The sequence below is a fragment of the Mustelus asterias genome, chromosome 7 (genome assembly GCF_964213995.1).
Source record: "Mustelus asterias chromosome 7, sMusAst1.hap1.1, whole genome shotgun sequence".
Classification (NCBI taxonomy): domain Eukaryota; kingdom Metazoa; phylum Chordata; class Chondrichthyes; order Carcharhiniformes; family Triakidae; genus Mustelus; species Mustelus asterias.
Window position 1 is genome coordinate 62,283,473 of NC_135807.1, and position 24,841 is coordinate 62,308,313.

The 24,841-nt window shown below is 44.5% G+C and overlaps 1 protein-coding gene across 1 annotated transcript; it reads right to left on the reverse strand.

Annotated features, from left to right (window-relative positions):
- Nucleotides 1-4,971: 4,971 nt before the first annotated feature.
- Nucleotides 4,972-24,396, reverse strand: LOC144496101 (tyrosine-protein kinase Src42A-like). Its single transcript, XM_078217071.1, has 8 exons — nucleotides 24,079-24,396; nucleotides 16,381-16,502; nucleotides 14,651-14,814; nucleotides 11,802-11,967; nucleotides 10,044-10,202; nucleotides 9,739-9,917; nucleotides 5,252-5,408; nucleotides 4,972-5,165 (listed from the first exon to the last, which is right to left on the reverse strand). The coding sequence occupies exons 1-8, from the start codon at nucleotides 24,345-24,347 to the stop codon at nucleotides 4,972-4,974; spliced, it is 1,410 nt and encodes a 469-aa protein (XP_078073197.1). The 5' UTR covers nucleotides 24,348-24,396.
- Nucleotides 24,397-24,841: the final 445 nt, after the last annotated feature.

The following is a 24,841-nucleotide window of genomic DNA, read 5'->3' on the forward strand; positions in this document are numbered from 1 at the left end:
TACAAACGATTGGTCTAGTTGGACCAAGGAGCGGCACAGGCTTGGAGGGCCGAAGGGCCTGTTTCCTGTGCTGTACTGTTCTTTGTTCTTTGTTCTTTGTACTCACCACTTTAGCACCTCAGAAACTAATGTTTCCTCCTAATGGCATGGCGCGTTGTGCCATCGGAACACATTTGTTCTCACTGAGCCTCCATGCCCTCTGAATGATGAGGCTTCTCATTGTGACTGTTTCATTCACAGTGACAGGATTCAATCATGATGCAGGGTACCCTAACCCCCTCTCGAGCAAAAGGACAGAAGAATGTACTGCTCATCCTCGCTCAGACATGAGCCGATATCAGGCAGACAGGAGTCAGACATTAGCAGTATTTCTGAAGAGAATCACAGACCATTCCTCACTGCGCATCATCATCACCCTTCTGCATGGACTGGGCAGCAGACACTTGTGGACTCCCCACCCCAGCTCCCTGAACCCTGAGTGATTGGCCACCTTCATCCCTTGTTCGGGGTGGCACGATGGCACAGTGGTTAGCACAGCTGCCTCACAGCGCCAGGGACTCGGGTTCAATTCAGGCCTTGGGTCACTGTCTGTGTGGAATTTGCACATTTCCCCGTGTCTGCGAGAATTTCCTTCGGGTGCTCTGGTTTCTTCAACAGTCCAAAGATGTGTGGGTTAGGTGGATTGGCCATGCTAAATTGACCCTAGTGTCAGGGGAATTAGCAGGGTAAATATGTGGGGTTACGGTAGTAGGGTTGTGTGGGATTGTTATCAGTGCAGACACGATGGGCTTAATGGCCTCCTTCTGCTCTGCATTATGATTCTATGATTCACACAGGGGAGACCTTGGGCCCTATTTCACCATTTTGATTCTAAGTGCTGGGCGGACTTGAAACTGGGAGGTTTTCAGATCCAACTTTTAGACCCGTTCTGAGGCGCCCGCATACATACTCTGCCTGCAAAATTATCAGCGATTCTGAATCGTGCTGCAGAAGCCTGTGGGCGGGGCTTAACACACCCAAAATCCTGCAGCTCCAATCGGCGCCTCCAACTGCGCATGCGCAGAAAAAAAAAAAGATAGAATGCGGCTCCCCAGCCACATCCCTCCCGGGCCGGATAATGCCTCCCCCTGGCCCCTACACTCATTGCCCCACTCCCACAACATTACTGACCTTCTTATCCCCACACTCCCCCACCACCCAGTCCGATCGTAGGCCCCTCCCCCCTTCCCCATCACAGGCAGAATGGCAGTGGACCCCCCTTCCCACCCCCCCCACCTCCACCCACCCATCTCAAACAGAGTGGCAAAGGAATCCCCTTCCCCCTCATTGATCTCAGGCAGAGTGGCAGCGGACCCCCTCTTTCCCCTCACTGATCACAGGCAGAGTGGCAGCGGACCCCCTCTTTCCCCTCACTGATCACAGGCAGAGTGGCAGCGGACCCCCTCTTTCCTCTCACTGATCTCAGGCAGGGTGGCAGCGGACCCCAACTTTCTCCCCCCTCCCCCCCACCGATCTCAAGCAGAGAGCCGTCGGATGCTTGGCACTTACTCCTCACTAACTGGAGCGCCCAAATTGGATTTTTGTGGAGCATATCTGTTTTGTGCCAATTCTGGATGGGCGAACGCAGTGGTAAAGGGGGAAGTGCCAGTAAGGTTGGGCGTGCAGCCCATTAAGTCAATTTAAATGCATGCAAATGCATTTAAATGGCTGTCGCACCTGTTTCGGGCACGGTCCCGATTCCAGCCATTTTCGAGCCTTGGTAAAGGGGGAACCAGCACGGAGGTGGGTGCAGATCACGCTACTCACCTCATGCCTGACTTTACCAAGTTTTCGTGCCCAAAAACAGACACAACGCGATGGTAAAATTAGGTCCGATATCCTGGGAGACACCAAGTTGCCCATTGAATTAGTTCTCCTGCATGAAACAGCATGCGATGCGGAGGTCTTTGGCCCTCCTACTCATGCGCATATTTTCCCTCACCTACCCTCCAGCCTCGGCCTTCTCAGTAGCCTCCTCCTTGGCGCCCACATTTCAAGTGGAGCTGAGGATTATATCAGATCAGCCGTGATCTCATTGAATAGTGGAGCAGACTCGATGGGCCAAATGGACTACTTGTGCCCCCAAGTGTTATGGTCGAATGTTGGATATACCTGAAACACAGGTTGCGCCATTCAATGTCATGGTTCATTTTCAGTCGAACTGTTTGTCTTTGTGTTTGTTATTTGAACTACTTTTCAATCACCAGCTTTTTGGGGTTGGTGTCAGCCTTTCCGAAGCTTTTGTCATCTCTGTTTGTTTCTGAAACTGCAGAATCTGGGCTGGAGGTGGGGGAGGTGCCCCTGCTGCACTCCAGATTTGAATACTTTTGTCTATTTCCTCATTTGAAAACTGACTCAAATCTAATGAGGAGAAATAAGGAAATAAGTACTCAAAACACGAAATTATAAAGTTGCTTCAAAGAAGAAGAATTGATAATGCTCTGGATGATGTACATGTGTTATTAAATGTAAAAATGAAAGCATTGAAAAGTAAGCGTTTATATTGCCATGACTTTATAAATACATCAAAAAGACAATTTTAATATTTTCTGAACATTGTACAGCCACTCACAGTCAGGCTTACCAATAAACATTTTGACATTTCCTTTAAATGTACATTAGCAACACGGCCAGCACTCAATAAAATCATTTAGTTTTAATCCAAATATGCTGTACAGCTGAACTAACCTTGCTGCATTTAATTACTTATCTGAGGCATGTGGCAGTATTTTGATTGTCACATCAAAGTGATCACCATCACCATCGCCTTTACTTTCTCAGAAGGCTAAGGAAATTTGGCATGCCCGCAACAACCCTCACCAACTTTTACAGATGCACCACAGAAAACATCCTTTCTGGATGTATCATAGCTTGGTATGGCTCCTGCCCTGACCAAGACCACAAGAAACTACAAAGGGTTGTGAAGATAGCCCAGTCCATCACTCAACCAGCCTCCCATCCATTGACTCCATCTACACTTCCTGTTGCCTCGGAAAAGCAGCCAGCATAATCAAGGACCCTACGCACCCTGGACATTCTCTCTTCCACCTTCTTTCGTTGGGAAAAATATACAAAAGTCTGAGGTCACGCACCAATCGACTCAAGAACAGCTTCTTCCCTGCTGCCATCAGACTTTTGAATGGACCTACCTTGCATTAAGTTGATCTTTCTCTACATCCTAGCTATGACTAACACTACATTCTGGACCATCTCCTTTCCTTCTCCCCTATGTACTCTATGAATGGTATGTTTTGTCTGTATAGCGCACAAGAAACAATACTTTCACTGTATCCCAATACATGTGACAATAATAATTCAAATCAAATCATGGTTTTGTACAATATTTATGCAGAGGCCATGTGATAATCAAATAATTTGAATGTGCATTTTTAAAATACACACAGTAGTAATAGGACAGATTTTGCAGTCAGCAGCGTATCATTCATTGGGTGTGTACTTGCCCATGGGTTTTCTATGGGCTTGTACACTGGAAATTCCAGTCAGCCAACAATCAAAGCACAGGGCACTCTACAGGAAACCTGGAACCTGTGCGAACAGGACATGCCATTGTATCTCATCAAGCAATCATATTGAAGCATTTGTTCGTGAGCAGCACAGCGTCTGAACCAGAGGTGCTCATATATTAAATTCACAGCAAGTCAGGTAGAAACATAGAAGCATAGAAAACTACAGCACAAAACAGGCCCTTCGGCCCCACAAGTTGTGCCGAACATATCCCTACCTTTTAGGCCTACCTATAACCCTCCATCCTATTAAGTCCCATGTGCTCATCCAGGAGTCTCTTAAAATACCCTATTGAGTTTGCCTCCACCACCACTGACGGCAGCCGATTCCACTCGCCCACCACCCTCTATGTGAAAAACTTCCCCCTAACATTTCCCCTGTACCTACCCCCCAGCACCTTAAACCTGTGTCCTCTCGTAGCAGCTATTTCCACCCTGGGAAAAAGCCTCTGAGAGTCCACCCGATCTATGCCTCTCAACATCTTATATACCTCTATTAGGTCTCCTCTCATCCTACGTCTCTCCAAGGAGAAAAGGTACAGAAAGAGAAATACATTTTAAAAAAGACAGGATGAAGAGGGAGACAAGAGAGGTGGAAATAAATTTAAAAATACTTAATTTAAAAAAAAAATTTGAACAATAATTAAAACCTGAAGGAATGAGACTCTAACTTCCCAAAAGTTAATTTTCAATGCCAGGGATGTGACTTGGCAATTATTAAGACATGCTCTTAAACAGGCACTTAGCTGAAAAGGACAAGACCATAATTTTTTTAATTAATTCGTGGGACATGGGCATCACTGGCTGACCAGCATTTATTGCCCTTCCCTACTTGCCCAAGGGCAGTTGAGAGTCAGCCACATTGCTGTGGCTCTAGAGTCAGGCCAGGTAAAGATGGCAGAGTTCCTTCCCTAAAGGACATAATGAACCAGAAAGGTTTTTCTGACAATCGACAATGGTTTCATGGTCATTAGTAGATTCTTAATTCCAGATTTTTAAAAAATTGAATTCAAATTCCACCATGGCGGGATTTGAACCCGGGTCCCCAGAACATTAGCTGAGTTTCTGAATTAATAGCCTAATGATAATGCCACTAAGCCATTGCCTCGATGAGTTTAGTTCATATATAGCAACTAAGTACAGCAACCTCTTGCTGTTCAAACTATTTGAATGGTGAGTCTGTCGGTGAGATACAATGCAGCTTTTGAAGGGATGAAATACCTCAGACAGTAATGAACTGACTTTCATCTTTAACTGGGCATATGCAGTTAGCAGAAGCTATTGTCCAATGTCCATGTATATACACTGGTCAGCACCATTATCCTCACTGCTAGTCCGATATTCATTTCAAAGCCTCTTTTGTTTTCTTGATAACTTTAAATAAAAGCTTCCCGAATTTCAGGAATGGTTAATACAGAGGACTGAAAGTGGTGATGATGAAGTCTTCCAGTTGTAGTTTTAACATGCTAAATGATGGCCTTTGAGATGGGATATCATTCCAACAATCTTTCATAATGCTGTAGATGGGTTGTGGACAGCCAGTAGGACATGGCATCCTGTAGCCTTGGAGCAGTTCAGATAAGACTAATCTATTTGGTGTTCCTGCAATTTCAGAAAATGTCAGTCCCGGCTGAAGTAAAAAACATCAGTCAATAAAATGATATATATAAATAAATGAACACACTTACCAGGATACGGTATCATTCCATGTGTAATGATCTCAAACAGAACAATACCAAAGGACCACACATCAGATTTCATTGAAACCTGATTCATTAATACTACTTCTGGAGCAGTCCATTTAATGGGAAGTTGGCAATTAGGTATGTTAGTCACATTGACATCCTGTTGTGAGAAGAATATAGCTATAATACATTAATTACATAATCACATTATCATATTTTTATAACTTATCCAAGATCAGAGGATTAACTGAAAATGACTTTTGATTATAACAGTGAAGAAATGCTTACTGCATCTGTAACACATCCATTATTTTAATGTAGCTTCAATCCGTTTATTTTAAATAGAAAGCTATGTGCCTCGTGTATTCAAAGTTCTATAAGCACTGGTGAGGCCCCAAGTGAAAGTGTGAAACTGGATTCAGACATCCAGGTGGGTGCACCCATGTCTATGCTTCAAAAGTTCCCAATGAGGACCCCCACACAGATGCCCTTACACTCTCCATGCCCACTGTGACGAGGGTGTGTGAACGGTCGGCAACCCTTTGAGGTGGCACATGGCACCAGGAATCAGTCAGGTTGCCAGCTTCCAGGCTCATGGCGGACACTGATTGCTAGGAGGGAGTGAGGGGCCTGGGATGGATAAACTTACTAACAGTTTCTCTCTCTCTCTGTTACCTTCCAACTCACCAAACACAAGTATGGATTTAGGATTGAGAGCAATAGAGATGGTGATTGTTGTAGCGGGACTGCGCTTCATCAACAGAAAGAAGTTTCACTTCCTAATGTGCAGATAGGCTGCGACCACAGGATGAATCTCATGCACATGTGTGCATGGCACATGGGGATTGTGCATGACAACTCCATCCTCTGGAGTTCAGACATCCCCAGCCTTTTTGAAGACCAGCCCAGGCTGCTGGGATGGCTCGTGCAGACAAGGGCTACTCGCTGAGGACTTGGCTGATGACACCAAGTGCGGAGGCCTGAGACCGATGCGGAGACCCGTTATAATGAGGCACACACTGCCACCCAGTCCATCGTCAAGCGGCACCAGACTCCTGAAGGTGAGGTCCCGTTGCCTGGACTGCTCTAACAGGGTCCCCCCGAGGGTCCCCCGCTGCACCGTGGTCTGCTGTGCTCTCCACAACTTGACGCAGCTGTGGGGAGGCATCCTGGAGGAGGAGGACGAATGTGCCCGGGAGGATGTGGACAAAAAGGCCAAGGAGAAGCAGGAGGAGGGAGGACAGGTGTCACTAGCAAGTGTCCAGCAGAGTAGGGCTGCAAGGGAGGCCCTCGTCACAGCAAGGTTCACCCAATAGCTGGGGTGTGGCCCGGGAGCTGCAACTCACACCCACGGGGAGCCATAAACCCCCCCACCCCCAATCCTTCCTATTCTCCCCCACCCCCATTCTTCCCCCCACCATCTTCCCTGCCACCCCCCCACCACCCCTGCCCGCCCCCAACCCCAGCCCAGACCATTCCCCCATGGGCCCAATTGACATCACACCAGAGTGATGGGTCTGATTTGGCCGTGTTAGCGAGTTACTGGTCCAGGCAGCATGGTGATGACGACTTCCTATGTGGCACACTGTGATGCTGCCCTATTGCAACTCAAGTCTGACTCCATCTGTTCTCTGACTGCACACTGGCGCCTGGGCCCATGTCTGAGTGAGGATTGGGGACACCACTGTGTGGTGCAATGCCCCGGAGATTAGGGAGGCTCCTGGGATGGGAGAGTTGTCTTAGGGTCCAGTGGGTGCTGGGGATGCCAGGGCAGTCTGTCTTTCACTGCGGGCGGACAGGCCCCAACTGTGGGGACTGCTGGGGATGAGCGTCTGGAGTTTCACGGCAGGCAGAGGCCTGGAACAGGTGCTGGGAATGGGGGAGCACATGCTCTGTGGGCCGAAGGGCCTCTATTGCTCAGCACAATGTTCTGTGCCTCTGTGTGTACGATTGGGGTACGGTCACCTCTGTGAAGGAAGAATCACAGCTGTGAGGTGCAATAACATTTATTGGTGAAACTAACAGTGCAATAACATTAAGTTGTGACAACAGGTGTAATAACAGGCGTGTGTGATTCTTAACTGTGCCTATTTTCCTAAACGTAGCTAGTGCAGTCATTCACCCGTGCCTTCTTGGTGACCTACAACTTCTTAAGACTACGGGGCCTACCACTACATCAGTTGTTCATCGAGGATGCACATCAGAGGTGGAAGTGGTTAGCTGTGTTCCGTGTCCCATGACCTATGATACCCTTGGTGGGTGTTCCCTGGAGGGCCGCAGCTGACTTTCAGATGACACTAATGTAGCTGTGCCACTCCTGCTGCCCGTGAGATGCCCCGGTGTAGGGAAGGGGGAGTCGGAATGCCTGGCTGCGGCTGGCATCTCCCAGGGGAAGGCCCCGGCAGGGGCTTCAGCCCTTCCTCTGCCCTCGGGGTGCCTGCCCATTGGCCCTTGGGACACTCTACGGGATGGCGGGGCAGCTGGAGTGAGCTCCAGAGGCCTTGGTATCACCTGGCTCTATCAGTCCTGAAGGCCCAACTGCCGATGCCCCGTGGTATGCGAGCCCTCTGTAATGGCCCTCTGAGACTGGGCCAAGCTCTGAAGCCCCTCAGCAACAGTGCTCTCTGACCAGGCCAAGCTCTGGAGACCCTCAGTGTTAGCCCTCTAAGATTGGGCCAAGCTCTTGAGGCTTGCAGCTATGGCCTACTGTGTCTCCTGAATGCCTCCAAGACCCTTGGCCACAGCCTGCTGTGTCTCCACATGGCCCGCTGTGCCTCCACAAGGCCCGCTGTGTCTCCGCCATGGCCCGCTGTGTCTCCAGGATGCTGAGACCCTGCCATCCATGTGGGCCATTCCCTGCCCCAGGCTTTCCACTGCAGACACCACGCATGTAGTGCTGGTCAGGGTACCATGCAATGCTGGCACCACCTCCTGCAACTCCTCCAAACAGCCTTGCAGTTGCTGCAGTGTGGCTGACAGCACCTCCTGCATTCCCCAGCTCAGCTGATGCATCACTGACAACTTAGGGAGAACTAATCATAGCGGCCTGGCACCTGGCTTTGGAACAGCTGATTCCTTGCCTCCACAGACCTCCTGTGCCTGCAGCCTCGGATGTGCCCACCTCCACCCGATGTGCATTTAGGGCTGTGCCATGCGCGCCAGAGAGTGGCCCAGAAGCCTCACCGATAACACATCGCACTGTGGTGAAAGTATCTGCTTTGATGGATTGTATGGTGGAGGCCTGTGCTGATTGACTGTTGCTGGCCTTGGAGGATTCCTTGGGGCCTGCAGTCGGCGAGCATTGCAGCAGAAGTGGGGGGGAGGCGAATCCCAACATGATAGGTGCTCAGGATTATTTCCTGCAACCAAGGACACATGAATCAGTGCAAGGAAGGGACAGGTATCTGGGCAGCATGCCTTTCACTTGAGATAAGTCATATGAATATACTTCCATGTCGCATGCCAACCTGGTTTGTCGTTCACTGTTCTTTCCTTGTCCTCCCCCGTCAGTTCCAGTGCGCGCTCCTCAAAGAGAGTAAGGAGCTGCAGCTCGGGAACCCTGCCTCCGGTTCTCTCTTGCTCCTGGTGGTTACTGGAGGGACGGAAGGGGGGAATGAAAGCCTGATGGCTGGAAGGGCTGGGAGTGTCGGGGTGTTGGGGAGGGGGCGATCGGGTGGTTTATGTTGGGACCATATGTCAGCAGGCAGGGGTTGTGACGGGGGAGTGCCAGGGGAATTTGAGGAAGGTGCTGGGGGGATGGGTGCTGGAGTGCCACGGGGTGTCAGGGGTTGGATTGACTTGGACATTCCAGGCATGGCAATCAGGATCGATGTCAGGAAAGGATGGACACTCATCCTTGCTGCCCGATGGAGGCCATTCATCTTCTTCTGGCACTGTCGCCGGTCCTCGGTGCCAGTGCATGGGCATCGATAGCAATGGTTACAGTCTCCCAGCCGCATTGCTGGCCAGGCCCCTGAGTCGTTGCCCATCTGGGGGGAAGACTTTGGTCTGCCTCTCCTCCACAGCATCAAGCAGATGGCCCAGCTCTCCCTCCATGAACCCTGGCATAGCTCTTTGTGGTGCCATCTTCCAGGCGTGACTGCCTGTGAGTCCATTGTTAGTGCTTATCTGCATAACGCCATAGAGCTGCACTTTGGGCAAGTCACGCGCCCAGAGGGTCCATTCCAGCAGGAAGTATCTGGTGGCTCTTTCATTGCACTAAGTGTGGAATAGTTGCAGTCCATGGCTCACTGAAAAAACTGGCGCGAATAACTCCCACTTTTTCTCTCGTTCGACATTTAATTTGTTTGGAAAGATTGTGCCCTAAGTTTTTTAGGGGGAAAGTTCTGCCCATAATGTTCAAATGCAGTTTTAAATACGAGTTAAGTCATTCACACGACATTATTAATGGAAGCTGATAGTTGGCACATGAGCTTAAAGCAACATTAAGTTCTTCCACACCCTTATAAACAAATAAACTCTGTGCCTACCTTTAACAATTTAGTAAGTCCAAAGTCTGAAATTTTGCAAATCATATTGTCTCCAACAAGAATATTTCTTGCTGCTAAATCCAGATGAACATAATGGTTGGATTCAAGGTAAGACATTCCAGTAGCAATCTGAACTGCCATGTCTACTAACTGTGGAAATGTAAAACGGTCTTCTGACCCTGCAAAACATACAATAATTGTTAACCCTAACACACCGAGTGCTTGAATATATTTTCAGAATAGAATAATTCCTGGTCAGAATGATCTGAAAATCTGTTTGGCTTGAAAGTATTACAGATTCTCACTCCTTAAATATTTCAAGAGATCTCCATGTCTCATCAATTCAGTGACAATGAAGAAAGGCTCCTTTCTGGTGCACACAGCATACAGAGGGATCAGATTATGGTGGTGGAAGTTCTTCATAATTTGTGCTTCTTTCAGCAAGTTGCTAGAATCTGTAGTATCTGTAAATACATAAGTTATAGTTTGAATCAGCAGCAACATTTGCAAATACAGATGAAACATTGCTGCTCTTGGTGCAGACCCATTGACGCATCTGAGTCGGCCTCCTTAGAAAACTATAGAAGCAATCAGTCAGCATGGAAGAAAAATTGCTGACAATGGCAACAGAGCCATCACATGGCCCAGCAGAAAGTGGGTGGGTATTGGGATTTTAAAAAATTCATCCTTGGGACATGGGTGTTGCTGGCTGGCCAGCATTTATTGCCCATCCCTAATTGCCCTTGAGAAGGTGGTGGTGAGCTGCCTTCTTGAATCGCTGCAGTCCATGTGCTATGGGTTGACCCACAATGCTGTTAGGGAGGAAATTCCAGGATTCTGACCCAGTGACTGCGAAGGAACGGCGAAATATTTCCAAGACAGGACGGTGAGTGGCTTGGAGGGGAACTTGCAGGTGGTGGTGTTCCCATGTATTTGCTGCCCTTGCCCTTCTAGATAAAAGTGGTCGTGGGTTTGGAAGGTTCTGTTTAAGGATCTTTGGTGAATTGCTGCAGTGCATCTTGTAGGTAGTACACACTGCTGCTACTGAGCGTCGGTGATGGAGGGATTGAATGTTTGTGGATGTAGTGTCAATCAAGCGGGCTGCTTTGTCCTGAATAGTGTCAAGCTTCTTGAGTGTTGTTGGAGCTGCTCCCATCCAGCAAGTGGGGAGTATTCCATCACACTCCTGACTTGTGTCTTGTAGATGGTGAATAGGCTCTAGAGGGCCAAATGGCCTACTTTTGCTCCTATTTCTTATGTTCTTATGTTCCTCCTCATGGGAAGGAAGAGCAAAACTTTAATATACCAAGCCCCACCACCACCTGCCACACTTTCCAACTTCTGTGGACACTTTCTTTTCTCTAGCATTGTAATTGCTTTATCTAAGGGATGAAGATGAATGTTGTGAAAAGCATCACCAGCATCTTTTAGCTCGGCAGCCATTCCACTGAGATAAAGAAAACATATGTCCCCATATGGAAAGTAGGTGCCATAGTGTGGGTGGAATTTAACGGTCAAGGCAGTGGCTGACTTCCACTGACTGGAGAGCCAGTTGCCACACTGCCATGGCCATTACTGGGAGCACCTTTAGTAATAGGTTCTGGGGAAGACTCACCCTCCTCAGTTTAGTTCCTGATTGGCACTTAATGTTGGTGGGTATCCCAAAAAAGAGCCACCGCAGGGCTCTTTTCTGCCGTCCAGCGGGCATTCAAGACTCCCATGGCCTACATTAAATTTCACCTGAAGGTTGGGATTTCCTGGCCTTTTCTGCCATTGGGATCTTCCAGTCCTGCCAAAGGCGATCTCCATGGTAGATTCCCCAGCAGCAGAGCTGGTGAGTAAATCTGGCACAAGATTACCCCTCTGTACCCACCCAATTTTTCACTCAGTGATGAGAACAATTGTGTAGTCATTTAGGCTTGGAAATTTGAATGTGGGTCGCACACCACAAATTTGCCAAGATTTGCACAGCTTCTTAGCCTCTTTGAACATAAAACCATCCACTTTTAATTAATTATAAATTAAATTGAATCAAATAAATGTTTAAAAAAAAATATGGTTACCGTTTTTCAACATTTTAATAGCAACAGGTACATTGCCATTCCAGATGGCTTTCCACACTTCTCCATAATGACCAGATCCTATGCACTTTATTAAAGTGAATTCTTCTTTTGGTCTTTCCCATTTGTCCACTGTTTTATATGATAAGTGACGAAAAGATGGCTTTTTCTGTTGATGAACAATCATTGATTTAGGAAGTACATGTAACTTCAGGTAAATACTAGTCAGAATGAATCGTAACATGAATATTGGACAAGTATTAGACAGGGGAAGCATTGGGATAGTGATATTGTCACTGGACTAGTAATCCAGAGTTATTGCTCTGGGGCCCAGGTTTGAATCCCACACTGCAGATGGTGAAATTTGAATTCTGTAAAAATATGGAAGTACAAGTCTAATGATAACCATAAAACCTTTGTCGATTGTTGTAAAAACCCAACAGGTTCATTAATTTCCTTTAGGGAAGGAAATCTGCCATCTTTACCTAGTCTGGCCCAGCCACTAATGCCTATATGCCTTGAAAGAGTCTCCTGAAGGGCACAAGCATCATCTAAGTTCCTAACATTCATAGAGTCATTAAATAGTGATAACATAAAAGAAAGCAATTTGATCATCAGGTCATAAAAATAAGAACAGTGGTTGGCTATTAGGCTCCTGGAGACTGCTCTGCCATTCAATAAATGAATTAATTATACAAAATTTGGATATGGCTGAAAAGAGGGACAGGTTTCTGAAGCTTTTCATTTTGCACTCATCAGGGACAAATGCAGGAATGCCAAATTAAAAAATATATACACTGGAGGAGAAAAGGGCATAACTGGTTGGCTCAGATTGGCTGAGGCATTTGCCATGGAGAAAGCAACAGAAAGCTCCCAGGAAATTCAAAAAAGCTGCAAGGCTTAAACGTCTTCTTTTCATCTGAAAATAAGTCACTTTTAGCATATATAATGAGCCACATTATGAGTTCAGCTGATTATCTTAAATTGGTTGTTTTGTTGCTGGTAATGCACTCAAGAATATTCAGCAAGCGCTGCTTAATCACAGAATTACATCTCACGGTAGATATTTTGTTTTTGCAAGTGTGGGCTGATTGAGTATGGTTTGCACTCTGCTTTATTACGAACAACTAAAAAACACGCTGTTTGATTTGATCAGCCACTCACTGGGATGTACAGCCTACCTACCTGGCATTGCACTGGCACTGAAATTTATGCATGATGTTGGTCAATTGTGCAGTAGACAGAACATCCTATGGATTGTTGAGGAACATCCTGTTAGTGGAAAATGTTACTCACATAAACACTGCACGGTAGCAGTAGGAAACGGCTTGCTTAACTTGTTCAAATTTTTGAGATACTTTGCGTAATTTGGGTAATTTGTGATAGACCAGGCACCTTTTAGGTCTGAAAGTGGCAGCCTTTGGCCTATTTATAAGGTTACTTGATACACTGAACAATGATCTGATCATGATAGTCATTGTCCCATAGGAAAAATAAATCCACCCACTTGAAGTTGTATCACAACATGCCTATAGTTCCATGTTGCTTCCTCTATGTTAACACCTTGCTCAATGGCAACACCTCAGCCAATCAGAGTTAACTTGCTAACCAATCAGTACCCTTTTCTCCTATGGTATTAATTGTTGTGATTATCTGAAATTTGGCATTATTGCATTTGTCCTGATGAGGGCAAGATGAAAAGCTTCAACAACATGTCTCTCTTTTCAGAAATAGTTAATAAGATCTTGGTTGATTTGAAAGCGGACATACCTTCACTTTCCTGCTTGCACAACCACAACCCTTTGATTCCCTCATAGATCAAAAGATTCTCTAACTCAGCCTTGAACATATTCACTGCTCTCTGGTGAAAACAATTCTTAAGATTAACAACCGTCAGGAAGAAGAAATTCCTCCTCATCTTTGCCTTAAAGTAGAGACCTCTTAGGTTTAAACAGTGCCTCTAGATTTAGATTCCCACAAAAAGGAAATGTACTCTTCACCTGTCAAACCTTCTCAGAATTTTATGTTTCAATAAAATTACTTCTAATTCTTCTGAACTCCAATGTGTGTAGATCCAGCCTACTCAACCTTTCCTCATCAGACAATCCTTTCATACCAGAAATCAACCCAGGGGACCTTCTCGGAACTGGTCCAATGCAAGTGAATTCTTCATTAAGTAAGGAGAACAAAACAATACATATTACTTGAGGTGTGATCTGACCAATGCTCTGCAAAGTTGTAGCAAGACTTCCCTACTTCTATACTCCATCGATTTGCAATACTATTTCATTCGTCTAACTACTTGCAGAACCTGCATGATGTTTGTGATTCATGCACATGGACGCCCACAATATTCTGCAGTCCATCTCCATTCAAATAATATTTATGTTTTCTATTCTTCTCTCCAAAGTGGACAACTTCACCTTTTCCCACTGTATATGCTGTCTGCCAAATTTTCATTCATTCATTAACCTATCTATATCTGGATTTTCACTGAACCGGGTTGGCTTGGTGTGAGGACCCCGATCCTGGGATTCCAGACCCCAATCCTGGCTTTTGGGATTTTTGGGAATGTCTTTAAAGGGCATAGGCAGGTTCCTGTCAAAAGCCTACTTTCGGCACTTGCAACCTAACCGGCTCCATTGAGGGAATAGGCATCTCCTACTCCTCTGCAATTTTCATGGAGTCAGTACTGGGAGGCATGATCCCATTGGGATTACGGTCTGAGAATTTCTGGGGCTAAGGTATTTAACATCCAAAGTTTTCTTATTTCTTCATTATCCTGAGAATTGAAGAACAGCATTTTAAGATTCTGTACAATTTATTTGAATATATTCAGCTTTTGAACTTACCTTTTTGCTTGGCCTATTTAATTTAATACCATAATGGAATGCATTATGTTTATAATGTTCAACCAGTTCATGAATAGAGTCAAAATCTGGATAATCCGTTATGTGAAATCGACCATTTTCTTTCTGCAAAATCCTAATATGAATGACCAAATCTCCATCTTTAGCTGAAACAAAAATCCTATTAATAATTAATCGCCACACTTCATATTTATATTGCTTATTGTGAAATTTACATTTCTTATAATGAGGAGTATTAGTGCTAGAGAAACACTATAAATTTTCACTTTTGTTGCACGGTAATAATAATAGCATTAAAATAACAGGTTTACCACCCTACTGGCACCAACAAAGGAGCCTACACTCTTCTGAAAATGCGTGGCTGAACATTCAAAAATCAAAATCACCCCTAGTTTTATACATTTGCCACTTAATACCGACAAAATTCCAATGGGTGGAATTCAAAGTAATGCACTATTTGCAATATTGACCAGGGATTTTCCTGAAACTCATTATAACATCATTGGAAGTGTGGTGGAAATCCCAACTTGCCATTGTCTTCGAAATTGGATTTTGCTTTGCCCAATTTACTGATATAAAAATGGGCATCTAAGGGTCCACATAGCAGCCAATGTGTTTGCCACCTGCCATTTTGGTATAGACTCCTCTGTAGGCGTCCAGGGCACACCTGAAATAGGCATTCATCCCTTTGCCTGTGCACTAATGTTTTTATGAAGCCCCCTTTGCAAAACTACTTAAGACTACAATTTGGTTTGGGGACTCTGGTTAATTCAGTTGGTTAGATGGCTAGGGCATCGTTCAGAATAATGCCAACAATGTGGATTTGATCCCTGTTCCGGCTGAGGTAGACTTTGGACCTGCCTCATTGTTCTGTCCCTGAGAGTGGAAGACAAGAGCAAACCACCATTGACAAAACATGCTGAGAAAACAGCTCAGGACAAAGCATCAGCAGACAATGAACTATCAACTTGTCTTCAGGCAGAGCACTCACACATTCCATTCAGGCAGAACATTCACACCATGACGGGCGGCACGGTAGCACAGTGGTTAGCACTGCTGCTTCACAGCTCCAGGGACCTGGGTTCGATTCCTGGCTTGGGTTACTGTCTGTGTGGAGTTTGCACATTCTCCTCGTGTCTGCGTGGGTTTCCTCCGGGTGCTCCGATTTCCTCCCAAAGTCCAAAGATGTGCGGGTTAGGTTGATTGGCCATGCTAAAATTGCCCCTTAGTGTCCTGGGATGCGTAGATTAGAGGGATTAGCGGGTAAAATATGAAGGGATATGGGGGTAGGGCCTGGGTGGGATTGTGGTTGGTGCAGACTCGATGGGCCGAATGGCCTCTTTCTGCACTGTAGGGTTTCTCTCTGACTGTATTAATAGATTAGGAATAAGCAATCAGAGATAAAAAAAAACTCAAATATGGATCATTCAAAATATAAAACAACTAAACATACAAAAGAATAAATACCACCCAGCCGAATCACAAAGTACAATGTTGGTAATGAATTTAAGTTAGTAATGCAAACGAGAGATTCAAATGATGAACATAATTACTTGGGGTTTGTTTTTACATCTTATGATGCTATATTAAACTCACTGATTGGATTATTTTAATTTGCTGACAGAAGTTCAGTAACTTTGTCTGGTGGACCCCATTTTAATGGTACATGGCTTATTTCTACTCCACTTTATACTTGGCTCTGGATTTCTTACCTGACAGTACATACGAATCCTGTATTGTCTCACTTTTGCGGACAAGGAACAAGCCAACTTTCTGACTGGAGGAAAGGAGGTGGTTTTCTGTTTCAAACCGGGTCATCTTTCCACAATACCATCTGTAATTGAAGTGAGTATGATATTGGGTAAGCTGCACGAGAGATGGTTTGCTACTTTGCAATGCAATGGTTTGCTATGTACAAATGGATTATTGACTGATATTCTTGTCTTTTGCCGAATTTGCAAATTTTCAGTGCACGAATGAAATCTGCAACAAATTACATCTTGCAAAGTAACATGAGCAATGTCCAGGAGATGTGATGCTTTTGTAATTTTATCAATATAGATATTTCACTTCATATAAGAGCACAACAAACTTAAGACAATGCGATCACATAAAAAAAACATCCTGGAGAATTTGAAAACTAACTGATCAGAGATTCATCTTCAAAACATTTGACCCAAAGCTTATGATCAATGTCAGAACTGCCGCAACCAACACTGATTGGATAGAAAACTGACTACTTACATGGATACATTTTTCCTGGCCAAGCTCACAATCCAGGATGCAGAAAAACTCCCTCATAAGTCCATAAGATATAGGAGCAGAATTAGGCCATTCAGCCTATCGAGTCTGCTCCACCATCCGATCATGGTTGATATGCTCCTCATTCCCATTTTCCTGTCTTCTCCCCATAACCTTTTAACCCATTGCAAATTAAAAATCTGTCTAACTCCTCCTTAAATTTACTCACTGTCCCAGCATCCACTGCACATTGGGTAGCGAATTCCACAGATTCACAACTGTTTGGGAGAAGTAGTTTCTCCTCAACTCTTGTTTTAAATTTGCTATCTCTTATCCTAAGACTATGACCTCTCATCCGAGAGTGCTCCACCAGTGAAAGCATTTGCTCCACATCTACTTTATCCATACCTTTATCATCTTGAATACCTCCATTTGATCTCCCCTCATTCTTCTAAATTCCAAAGAGTATCGGCTTAAACTGTTCAATCTCTCTTCATACGACAAACCCCTCATCTCTGGAATCAATCTACTGAACCTCCTCTGAACTGCCTCCAATGCCACTACATCTTTCCTCAAATACAGGGGCCAAAACTGTGCACAATACTACAGGTGCGGCCTCACCAACGCTTTGTATAGTTGTAACAATACTTCCTTATCTTTATATTCTATTATTTTAGCTATAAATGCCAATATTCCATACGCTTTCTTTATTATCTGCTGTACCTGCATGCTAGTTTTCTGTGATTCATGAACGAGGACACCCAGATCCCTCTGCACTGGAGCACCCCGAAGTCTCTCCCCATTTAGATAATAAGTCACCTTCCCATTTTTGCGACCAAAATGCATGACCTCACACTTATCCATGTTAAATTCCATCTGCCACATTTTGGCCCACTCTCCGAACTTATCTATATTAATTTGTAAGGTTCTTATTTCCTCATTGCAACTTACTGTCCCGCCTATTTTTCTGTAATCTGCAAACTTGGCTGTAGAGCCTTCTATCCCTGTATCCAAGTCATTAATATAGATTGTAAATAGCTGGGGCCCAAGAACCGAACCCTGTGGCACCCCACGAGTTACTTCTTGCCATCCAGAAAAAAAAGCATTTATCCAGACTCTCTGTCTTCTGTCCATCACAGTAAGAAGTCTCACAACGCCGGGTTAAAAGTATAACAGGTTTATTTGGCAGCACAAGCTTTCGGAGCACTGCCCCTTCATCAGGTGACTCAACTGCAGAAGGAGTGACACTCTGAAAGCTTTTGCTACCAAATAAACCTGTTGGACTTTAACCTGGTGTTGTGAGACTTCTTACTGTGCTTATCCCAGTCCAACGCCGGCACCTCCACATTCTGTCCATCAGTCAGTCACCTATCCAAACTAATAAATTACCCCTAATCCCATGTGATCTAACCTTGTGAATTAACCTTTCGTGTGGCACCTTATTAAACTTCTGGAAGTCCAGATATACAACATCTACAGGATCCCTATTATCCACTTTGCTTGTTACAACCTCAAAGAACTCTAGCAAATTAGTCAAATATGATTTGTCCTTCATAAAACCAGGCTGACTCTGATGGGTAGTGTTTTGACTTTTCAAATATCCTAATATTTCTTCCTTGATAATTGATTCGAACACTTTCCCAACTACAGATGTTAAACTAATTGGTCTGCAATTTCCCACATTTTGCCTCCCTCCCTTTTTGAATAAGAGCGTTACATTAGCATTTTTCCAATCCATTGGAACCTTTCCTGTGTCCAGGGAATTTTGGAATATTATAACCAATGGATCCACCAACTCCGCCACCACTTCTTTTAATACCTTACGATGTAGACCATCAGGCACGGGGGACTTGTCTGCCCTCAATCCCAATATTTTGCTGAGTACCTTTTCCCTATCAATTTTGATTGTTCTAAGTTCTACCCTTTCTATTACCTCTGACTTGCCTGTTCCTATCGGAATGGTACGAGTGTCCTCCACTGTGAAAAGTGAGGCAAAGTTTTGATTTGGCATCTCTGCCATTTCAGTGTTCCTCACTATTAACTCTCCGGTTTCATCTTCCAAGGGACCAGAGACTTCCTTGGTGGCTCTCTTTTTTATATACCTATAGAAACTTTTGCTATCTTTCTTGATATTTTGCACTAGTTTCCTTTTATAATTTAATTAGCTCTTTTTATTACTTTTTTAGTATCCCTTTGTTTATGTTTGAAAGCTTCCCGATCTTCCAGCCTGCGACTGGCCTTTGCAAATTGTATACCTTAGTTTTTGTCCTTATATTGTCCTTGACCTCCTTGTTTAGCCATGGATTTTTTTTTTACCCCCCTTACCATCTTTCTTCCTCACTGGGATATATTTTAATTGTGAGGACTTGAGTATCTTCTTAAACAACTGCCACTGCTCATCTGCTGTCCTATCTTTTAGCCTTCCTGCCCATTGAATTCATTCCCACGAATTCAAACCCATTTCTCCCACACCAATCTCTAAGCCACGCATTTACCTGCTTCATCTTATTGACCCAAAGAAGGATGCAGAAAAATTCCCTTAGTGCAGGAACCCATGGAGAAAGCAGCAAAGGAAATCTGTGCATCAGGCACATCCCTTTTGTGAATGGGTAAATGTTTAGGTGGGTGAATGGATAAGTGACTAGAATAATATTCTTGGTCTCATTATGCTAACCCAGAATTTTTAGAGATAAGGAAAATTTTAACTGTATTGTAAAGAAACAACTCACTGTGCATTCCTTGCCATGGGGTCTACAAGAAAGATCATGATAATGAAGTACTTTATCATTTTCCACGATTGGCATACCACACAGTTAGAATTAACCACAGCTACATCTTCCCTAAGTCTCTGATTCTCCTCATTATACTACACCACTCCCAGCTCTCCTGAATCTCTGACTTCTATTTCTTTTTATAGGGATAGCTTCTGAGGTGGTCTACCTGAATGGGTGCTCAATTCCTTTGGAGGAGATTGGGGATTTGAGATCTAAGATCTTTCAAGCTCCACAGGGCAGAAGGAAGATTTATAAATGACTCAGAGTGTTCACCGATCTGATCGTCATCTAACTCGCTCAATGAAGGTAGCATCTCTCGTCTGTTCAATTGCTTCGACTGTGTAGAAAGTTACTTCTATGTGGGATCGCTGTTCCATCTCACCATGTCATTATCTGTTTGGATGAGGTTGGACTATGAATATGGTGTCTGTGCACCCACTTGTCCAGAGGGAGTTTGATCTCGGATTCAAACTGACTCTCCTGGTTGGAGGTCTGGCAGTGTGCGTGCTTTGTGACCTTTGTCAAAGCTCAGGATAGAATGATGCTTATCCTCTTTTTTCCCTCAGCTTGTGCAAGTCATTAGCTTGAAAATATGGCATGAGTGTGTGTGGGAGAGTAGGAAGTTGATTTCTTGGCCTTCTTCCCATGAGGAGTTTACATGGTGCTAAACCATTTTGGAGTGGAGTCGAACAACAGTTTTGGATTGGATATCATCATTCTCGTTCAGCAATACCGTCACTGTTTGCACTCTTCTTTCAGCTTCACCATTGGTTTGAAGGTATTTTGGTGAGCTGATAGGATGTAAAATCCATACAATGCTATGAACACTTTGCAGTATTCATTGGCAAACTGCGGTCCATTGTCCAAAATTACAAAGTCTGCAATTCTGTTGCAAATATCTCCTTCAGTGGTCTTGCTCCCCCTGCTGCCCTTGTGAAAATGGCCAAGGAGAGCAACGAAGGTGGGAACTTTGGCTCTTCTACTCATCGGTTAGTTTTTTTCTGATCTCGTGTCTGTTTCATCCTAATGAGGTCATGTAAAGCAGGTCCAATATATCCATTGAACCTGAGAATTACCTCCACAATTTATTCTTAGTGCTAACTCATGAGGTGAAATTATGAATACAGATCAGAAAGATCATTTGATTGATATTTAACTCATTCATTTAAAAAGACTTACAATTTCCCCTGTACCTGCACATATACCTTAAATTGCTGCAGGATTTTTAATTCCACTATTTTGAAGTCCGTGCCATGTTGGGGGTAGATTGTGACTTAATGCAATTGTGTGAATGGGTGATAGCAAGTTGGCAGTCTGTTTTACATCATCTTTGATTTTTATTTCCACTGAGCGCAATGACCCTGCCTCAATTCATTTGCTGCTGAAACACTTGTTACCTCAAGACTTGACTATTCCAATACTCTCCTGGCCAGCCTCACCAATTCTACCCTGGGAAATCCTGAGGTCATCCAAAACTCTTCTGCTTGTGATTTAGCTCTCACCAAGTCCCATCATCCCGTCTTCACTGACTTACATTGGCTCCCTGTTGAGCAAACTGACCACAATCCCACCCAGGCCCTATTAAGCTAAGAAGCTTACAAGCAAACGTTTAGAGATCTGAAGAAGAGACAGAATGAGATTTTTGTGGAATTTGCTGGGAAAATGTTTGATAGATGGTAGAGAGTGATAGAACTTTATCAAGATTTTGAAAAGATTAGAGCGGTGTTGTGAATGAATGAATTTAAAAACAGTGGGCAGGATTCTCTGGCTGCACGCGCCCCAAGATCAGGAATTCCCGCCCGAGCTTAAATGGTTCACCAAATGTTCTGCCTTGTCTGCTATGATTCCTGCAGTGGGTGAAACTGGAGACTTTTGGGCAGTATATCTTTAGGAATCATGTCACACTTAGAAAACTGTAAGGGAGTTTGCACATTCTCCCCATTTCTGCATGGGTTTCCTCCGGGTGTTCTGGTTTCCTTGCACAGTCCAAAGATGTGTGGGTTAGATTGGTTGACCATGCTAAATTGTCCCTAAGTGTCAGGGAGATTAGCAAGGTAAATAAATACATGGGATCATGGGGATAGGGCCTGGGTGGGATTGTTGGTGCAGGCTCGATGGGCCGAATGGCCTCCTTCTGCTCTTTAGGGATTCGATGAAAATTAGTTAAATAAAAGTGTATTGTTGTAGCCAGAGCATTGCTGGAAATTGTTTGTCTGTTCCACTGTGTAGAGTGAATTTAAACTGTGCTTTAATAACAGATGTGGAGATGCCGGTGTTGGACTGGGGTAAACACAGTAAGAAGTCTCACAACACCAGGTTAAAGTCCAACAGGTTTATTTGGTAGCAAAAGCCACTAGCTTTCCAAGCGCTGCTTCTTCATCAGGTGAGTGGGATTTCAGTTCACAAACAGGGCATATAAAGACACAAACTCAATTTACAAAACTATGGTTGGAATGCGAGTTGTTACAGGTAATCAAGTCTTAAAGGTACAGACAATGTGAGTGGAGAGAGGGTTAAGCACAGGTTAAAGAGATGTGCATTGTCTCCAGTCAGGACAGTTAGTGAGATTTTGCAAGCCCAGGCAAGTTGTGGGGGTTACAGATAGTGTGACATGAACCCAAGATCCCGGTTGAGGCCGTCCTCATGTGTGCGGAACTTGGCTATCAATCTCCGCTCAGCGATTCTGCACTGTCATGTGTCATGAAGGCCGCCTTGGAGAATGCTAACCTGTAGATCCTGTTCCCCAACAGGAAGAGAACACTCTTGCCTGGTGATTATCGAGTGGTGTTAATTCATCCGTTGTCGTAGCATCTGCATGGTCTCCCCAATGTATCATGCCTCGGGACATCCTGTCTCCTGTCCCGAGGTATGGTACATTGGGGAGACCATGCAGACACTACGACAATGGATGAATGAACACCGCTCGACAATCACCAGGCAAGAGTGTTCTCTTCCTGTTGGGGAATACTTCAGTGTGAGGTCCAACCATGGAGTAGGAGACATTTGGTCATTTTAAACGTTAAAAAGAAATGTTCTGCTCTGTAGTTTAAAGTATAAATTGTCTACAAAATTGGAATTTAATCAATATTGCCTTTTGTTTATCTGTTGCAGTAAAAGTTGTAAAAGGAGAAACCTTATCATTTGATCCTTTAAGTTGGTCACTAAGAATTCAAAGTTCTTTTAAAAACCATCTGTATGGAGATTATGTATTAAAATGTTCACTATGGTAAATTGTGAGCCCTCATTAACATCTGCACATGTTGCTTAGTTCTCAAGTTAGTGGAGATGTAAAGTTGCCTCTGCACTCTTTAGTTTAGTAGCTTGATTTCCAATGCATTCCTTTTAGCAGCACTTTGAAAAGATGGAAATCATTTTAAGTCTATAAGAGTACACTACCATTTTCTTAGAGCAACTAGTGATGGGTGAAAATTGGGGCCAAAGAGCAATGAATGGATCCTAGGGGCAATGAGTGAGGCATTGTCAGGGTAACCCACATTCCAAGAACACATCTTTATAAATGCAGCAAACAACAAAGTCCGCAATGCCTATGAGATGAAAGAACACTTTGTAGTGGAATTTCCACAGGCTATCCTGATCTCTCACCATAAATTTTGCAGAAATCCTCGGAAAGGTAGCAAAGGGCTGAAAACGCGAGATCAAACCTTTATTCTTGTACCCAATTAGTAACCATTCATGGTTCAGATGCAGCAGTTGAGACATTGACTGGAATTTAATGTGGGTGATAAGGGTCTCACCCACTGTCTGGTGAACTGGGGATGCAGCTCCATGTCACTTTGCCCGGGAGGCTCGGCAACTATTTAATTGCAATCGGACATCTCTCTGAGCTGCATTAGGCCTCTTATCCAATTAAGTCCCCTGTAGATTGGAATCCTGTCCCCAAGAGCTGCTGACCAATCAGAACCCCGGTAGCTCTGTAGTACCAACTGTGCCATTGGGAGTATTGGCTACTGCTGGTACTACTGTGGGGCCTGCAGGGAGGCATGGTGATGGATCCCTAGTTGTGCATGAACGTGAGTGGCCTGGGGGTCATGCAGAGGCGGTCAACAGTAAGGGGATGGGAAGCAAAGGCATGTGGGCATGGCTTCCTGTGGAACCACCTTCCCATGCCAGGGCCCTCGATCATGAGTCTACTGGGTGGATATGAGTATTTTACCCACAGCTGGTTGAATACCATTGGTGGCGGACTGAGGGCCTTAAGTGGTCCTGAAACGTTTCAGTTGACATCTGGGCAGGAAGGCCAGCCATAAGTCTTCCAACCCTGGACATAGTTGGAGGAAGGCAGTGGGATCACCATCTGCACCATTCCACTTAATCACACGACCACCCTCAAACTCCATACCCCACCCATTCTTTTTTTTTCAGTTTAATACTCACGGTTCTCCCTCCAAGCTCTTCTCTTTTGCTAGTATTTCGACAGGCACAAACCCAGAACAGTACTTCCTGTGCTTGAATGATCCTTCCCAAGATTTCTGAGCAAGCCACCAATCCTCTTCTTTGCTGAGGATTTCCAGGTGCTCTCCTTTTTTCACATTCAGCTCCTCCTGGGTCCTGGCTATATAATCAAACTGTACTACATAGATCTCTGAGGAATGTGGAACTTCACTCTTGCACATTTCTTTCTCTTCCCTGTTAATGTCTGGCATTGCAGATTCACAGCATGAGTTCTGTGCGCACTGTGGAACAGTGTCACGTAGTGGCCTTGCTCCTTGAGGAATAACTGCAATTCCAGAGCATTCACTTGCGGCCTCACTTGTCAATCCTGGTGGTCTTACAATCTTCTCTTCTTCCAAGGTGGAATTAGGATTTGTAGTATAGCTGAAACAACAACAGCGTCGGACTGCCATCGCGCTGCTGTGAATAAATCTATATGATTGCTATTTTCAGGAACTGTTCTTACCCCAGTATAAATTTTAAGCAAGTGGAAGTTTAAGATTAGGAAGTGCTTTTTACTTGAATGGGGATTTCCTTTGTGGGTTCACAAACGATTGTTGTAATTTTCTATCAAAAATATTGTGTGCAAATATGGATTAAAAAATAAACCAGGGACTCTGGCATGCATTTGACATTGCGGTCAAAAAAGTTGGGAGAATAAGTGGATAAAACTAATGGAAGAGATATAGGAGTAATTTTCAACAGT